Genomic DNA, 6093 nt, shown 5'->3' on the forward strand with positions numbered 1-6093 from the left:
ATGATGGAGCCAACACTGTCACCAGACACTGCCCTGTGCTGTGGCTGCTACCAGTGCTGACCTTCCCGGCCACATCTGTGCCAGTGTCATCCTGCCCTGATGTCGCTCTGCTGCCATGGAGAGAATGTCCTCCCCCACCTGATTCCATGCTCCAGACTCTCCATGTCTGTCTGGGAACATTTCTCCTTGACTTTTTTCCACATGCCTCAGACCCAAGACCAATTGCTCTTAGTCCCCAACATGAACCACTCAAAAGACCTCTAGTAACTGGGTCATCATCATAGAACTGAACACCGTTGCCTGACTCTTTTCCCTTCAAATGACCCTCCTTGCTTTTGTTTTCATTAAGATGCCCCTCAGTCTTCATCTCAAGTATCCCTGGACAGTCTCACTTCACCATTCTGGAGATCTAACCAGACATGGCAGAATCCGAGACCGGTCGAGCTGAAGTTCATATGGAACAGTCACTGCCTAAGTGTACGAGGCATCATGGAAGCAGAATTGATAGATACTTGTGATTATCTATATGATTTTCTAACTCCTTTTTCTAGTTGAATAAGCTAGACAACTTTACCTCTTCCCCCTACATACTTGCTACTGCCCCCTGTTTTTGTACCAATGTTCCCTACAATGATGCTTTCCCTTGTAAAAGAGTGTGGGAATCCCAAAGACTAAACGAGACTCCTACAGATACCATCTGCTGGGTTCTTTGCTTCACTTGAACTTTTACCAAGATTTTGAAAAAATCACATCGGACAATGATCAGATCTCTTTCAAACGGTGACTACATTCAGATTAACCGAATGCATCTAGGATGGTCAGCTCATCTCCGTCCCATCGGGATAGAAAACAATTCCAACTCCAACCTGTACAATCAGGTCTTTGAAAGCCTTATAGCATTCAAATGTGTGACCCATTAGTCTGTAACACAATTTCCTACCTAAAGCATGGTTCGAATGGATAAGCATGCCAGTTAAAAATAACCAGGTGTGGCTGTTCTAAATAGAGGATACTATGCAGCGCATCTATCAATTAACTTCCTACTTATAGTTCTACTTGGAATGATAAACACTTCAGCAAAGCAAACCACATTAACAAACATTTCACGTGCGGACCATATGGGCAATGGAAAGAAATGTACTTCTAATTAACTCCGACTAATCAGAGATAGGAGAAAATATAATTGGGTAAATTCAGGGGGGAAACGCTCTAAAATAATAGTCCAACAAAATAAGAGTTGACTCCAAGTGTGGGATGTTTAAGTTCCAAGTGAATATTAAGACTTGTAAGAGTTCAAAGAGGAGCTAATTAACTCCAATTATGTAGCTAAGATAGGAAAGCTTATGAAGCAGGTAGAACTCAAGCTGGGTCTTGAATGGGAAACCAGATGGGAACAGGTAGAACAGGAGGAAGGAGTGGGGACTGGAGCATGCAGTCTGGGATCATCCTGCTTCCTCCCTTCACCTCCAGGGGTATGATCAGATCCTTCTTTATCTCAGTTTCCTGATGAAAAGAATAATACCTCTAGCAGAGGGTTATTGTGGAATGTACATGTAATAATACCTAAAAACACTTAAGACAGAGCTTGGGACCTACTCAATAAAAGCCATTGTTAGAATTAGGATGGCTTTCCTATTTATTTGCAAGTTCTTGGGATTACTGATACCTAGTCACAGTCTGAGAATAATAATTTGAATAGGAATATTATTCCATATAGAAAATCTATGTTTATATCTGCATAGAAATAACAGTAGTGGGGAATATTTGGCTCCACCTAATGCTTCTTCCCAGGGCCAGACCTCATATAGAGTGAATGAAACACTTACCTGGGGTGAAAATTTAAGGTGGCACCAAAAATTTAAGGTAGCACCAAAAACCAAGTCATCAAGATGTTTTTAATACAATATTTTCAAAGATTAAAATTGGTGCAAAAGTCCATGATAATAACAGTATCAAAATTTTACTGAAAGACAGGGTTGGATGATGTACTTACCTGACTCAGCTTCCCCTAGTCCAATCCTTCTTCTTACTTTACAAGCGTTTGACAGTTTAGTGATGCCTAGGTATTTAAATGGCCACAAGTCCACAAACACAAACATGGCCCCACCTACTGCCTGTTAAAGACTGTGGCAGGAGGGAAGATACATGTGGTTAGCATGAATGCAGAATCCCTAAGGTTCTGTTTCCCAAGGGGCAGATTTTTAATTACAGTCATGGAAGAGGGAGGCCTCCACTGTGAATCATGTTCCAGGCTCTGGAAGGCCACAAAGATAAGCAAACCTTGCTCTCACCTTCACTCCTTCTCTATAGCAGTGCTGGGAGCAGAGAAAGTCAGCAGGGTGTCTAGCAGACTGGATTTGATCTGGGCTCCACTATGCAGAGTCTGGGAGATGTCCCCTAACAGCACCAATTTCCCAAACAGTGGGGATGATTTTCATACCTTCCTTCTAAACGATTGTGAGGACCAATCAGGAGGAGACTTGCTGGCAGTATCAGCTGCTACCATCAATATCGCTGACTTGGTGGGTGACCATGATCCGTGATCCATGATTCATTTCCCCAGCTCTCCCACCTGTCCCAGGTAGCTCACCTGGGACTCTTGAATTCTCCTAAAGTCCATTTGCTTCTCCATTTGACATTTCAAATTTCTCAAATGTCCCCATAGCATGCAGTTCAAGCCCCCTTCATCAGCGCCCAGACCACTACCACAGCTTCTTGTCTGTTTTTCTGGCTCTGGACTTATCTCCCTGCACCCATTCTCCTTATGCTGCCAGACTGGTACTTTCCCTGAAGTACGTCACTTCCCGACTAAAATCCTTCAAGGAATTTTTCACAGTATGGAACACAATGTCCACACACTTGCGTGAGGTCTTCCCTGGCCTGGACTTTGCTCACTTCTTGGCCTCATCTCCTCATGTGACACCCACACCCTCAAGTCCGCAGCTACACCCAACTCAGGCTCTCCACACTGGTCATACTTCCTCTCATCTCTGACCTTTGCACACGTTGCTGCCTCACCTGAAATAGTTCCCATCCCTGCCATGTCCCCTGACACACCCTCTTCCCAGCAGCTGCCTTAACTCTTCTTGACTTGGTCTTAAGTGTCATTTCCTCCATGAGCTTTCTGTGACCCTGGCACCGCCACCACCTCCCCCACCAAAAAACAAAAAACAAACAAACAAACAGAAAACCTGGATTAGGTCTTTATGCATTTCCATAATACCTCAGGCTCCTCTCAGCCACAGCACTTACCATATTACAGAGTATTTCTCATTTACTTGTTTGTCTCCCTCCTCAGAGTGTAAGCACCCCAGGGCCAGGAGCCATTGCTTAGCATAGTCAAGTCCCAGCATCTGGCACAGTGAGAGGCACAGTGTGTGAGCATCATTCTGGAGTTTGAATATGCAGATACATCAGTGGGACAGAACAGGAAAAAATTATACCTATAGATAGATTTATTAAAAATTACATGTATAATTATAAAAATTATGTATATAATTTTATGAAGAAAGTCCCTGTCTATCTATCTAATTATCTAGCATCATCTCTTATTTATAAGTAACAATAATAAGATACAGAATACATTACCTGATACTAAAGAAAAAAAAAGCATTATGGGAGCTCAGAGAGAAATAAGTTCCTAGCCTAGAGGTGGGGAGGTTTAGTGGGGAAGATGGGGCCTAAACTGAACCCATGCCACCTCTAAATGACCTTAGGGGGGTGTTCAAGAAGCATAAGAAATAGGACTTTAAAAAATAAAAAAGAGCTAAAGTCCTCCAGCCCCAGCCCCATTATCTCCTAGGTAAGCATGGTAAATGGATAACTCCCATACCATTTTTCAAGGAACCCAGAACAAATACACCAACTTCAAGACCATTTCTGGAGACTAAAAGACCCCTCTTCCTTAACCAATGCGTTAAGCATTGGTGGACGGTTACATCCTACCAGTAATAAGTTAAATAGCTGTCACCTAGATAAGCAGAGAATGTGCCCTTGTGTGGCCTAGAAATTCCTCTGATGGCTGAGAAGGAATTTGCTGGAACCTAGCTCTTACCTAGGAAGCAGTGTTCAAAGACCACCTGGCAGTATAAAGAACAGACAGATATCATCACATGTATGCATAAACATGGGAAGACCAAAAAGGGGGGAAATAAATGAACAAGGAACCCCGTTGATACTCAGAGAATCGTGTTGGTATAGGAAAAGGATTGTCATGTTTGGTGTCAGAAAATCCTGGGATTCAATCGGGATTGATAAACTGCATTTCTTTCAGTGAATTTCTTAACTGCCTCAACCTCAGTCACTTCAGCAATGAAATGGGTCTAATACAACTCACCTTGAAAACTTACAGTGAACTATAGATGGGGGGGCGGTGTCCGGGAGAACTCAACACCCATTCTTTTTTTTCTGGGACACAGGAGCAGCATGCAAGCCAAAGGAGAAAACCCCCTTGGCTGCCCTGCTGCTGGAGCTGGTCTGGCCACAAGGGTTGACCCTGATGTCATAACGTGTGGCTCCCCTCCCCCTCCCGTAGCTGAGCAGAATCATCCCATGCACTCAGCAGCTGGGCAACAGGACATCTTCCCTCCCCAAAAGCCTGCCCTGAGAGTTTGCTGTACAGTATCAGCAGAAGCAGAGAGAAAAGACACGGTTGTTAGAGGCACGGCCAAGGATGCTAGCAAGAAAAGAACCTTCTGGAATGCTCCACGGAGCTGGAGCTCCCTGCCGGGACCAATGCTTCTCAGTCTCCTGGGAAACCACCCAGCATTGCAAGATAAATTGTAGTTTACCTGCCTTCTTCCTTCCTTTGGAGATTTCTTTTCTTTTCTTTTTTTTCTTAAATAAGTTTGAAGAAACAGAGTCACACTACCACCAATGCCCACCACCTTTACCCCACCCTGGAACTTTGAGTGTGAGCGCAGAGGCCCCTCAGGGCAGCAGTGAATGGGTCTGTGTGCATGTTTGCTAAGTGGCTATGGATGCAGGGTCCGGCCTCCAGACCGGCTGCTGGGTGAGGAAGCCGCGGGAGCGCCAGAGCTGGATTCACTGTGCGGGCTTGAGTAGCCCACGGTGAAATTCATAGAACACGGACGAATGGAGAGATGTTATCGTGCATCAAGTCAGTTTATTAGGAAATTTAAAACAGTAGATGTGGGACAGAGCAACAGAAAAGACAGTGCACAAGCAGAAAACCCCCAAACGGCCAAAAGCCAGGCCTGAATATTTATAAAAGAAAGGCCATTACAAACAAATAAACTCCTAGGGTTCCCAGTAAACTTTGGCTTTGCCCAGCTGTCTTCTCATGGGCTCTTTGGCTGCATCTGTTTCATGCTGTGCAATTGGGGCAAACCTGTGCCAGATGTGGGCAGAGGGAGATCTCAGAAGGATAAAGCATCAGGCCCAGGAAGCAGGAGCGGGGGAAGCCGGTGGCAGAGAGGCCAAGGGAAAGGAGTAGGTGGATGAGGCAAAGCCATCTTACCCGTAGGGCGGAGGGGCCTCCAGCTCCTGGGAGGGGTGGAGCCGCCAGCCGCCTAGCAGCAGCATTGCTTCTTGCAACAGGACTTCTGCTGGCAACAGCACTTCTGCTGGCAACAGCCCTTCCCACAGCCACAGCCACACGAGCCGCAGCCACACGAGCCGCAGCCACAGGAGCTGCAGCCACAGGTGCGGCGGCAGCAGCAGACCACGGGGGTACTGCAGCAGCCCCCACAGCAGCCGCAGCAGCAGGGGCAGCAGGCGGAGCAGCAGCCCACGCGGTAGCACCTGCAGGTGGTGCAGCTGCCGCAGCCGCCGCAGCCGCCGCAGCCGCCGCAGCCGCCGCAGCCGCCACAACTTCCACAGCCACAGCACCCCATGGTGTCAGGAGAGTAAGGACTCAGAAGAGGTGAGGAGGGAGACTCAGGAGGTGAGGAAGGTCTGATGCCGCCTTCTGCTGGGGGAGCCCCTTATATACCAACTGTGGGGGTGAGAGGGAAGACACGTGAGCACTTCCCTGAGGTTGATTTGCGCTCCTCTAGGAAAACTTCAGGCTCTTCCTGTTTATTTCCTGACACCTTTAGTCTCATTAAGTCACCTGCTTTTGGTTTAGCTAAA

General features: G+C 46.5%; 1 protein-coding gene across 1 annotated transcript; it reads right to left on the bottom strand.

The window, feature by feature from the left end:
* Positions 1-5437: 5437 nt before the first annotated feature.
* Positions 5438-5855, bottom strand: LOC131828174 (small cysteine and glycine repeat-containing protein 1-like). Its single transcript, XM_059168984.1, has one exon. It carries the CDS (start codon positions 5853-5855, stop codon positions 5532-5534), a length of 324 nt encoding a protein of 107 aa, XP_059024967.1. The 3' UTR covers positions 5438-5531.
* Between the last annotated feature and the right edge of the window lie 238 nt (positions 5856-6093).

Source organism: Mustela lutreola, chromosome 3, assembly GCF_030435805.1.
Source record: "Mustela lutreola isolate mMusLut2 chromosome 3, mMusLut2.pri, whole genome shotgun sequence".
Lineage (NCBI taxonomy): Eukaryota > Metazoa > Chordata > Mammalia > Carnivora > Mustelidae > Mustela > Mustela lutreola.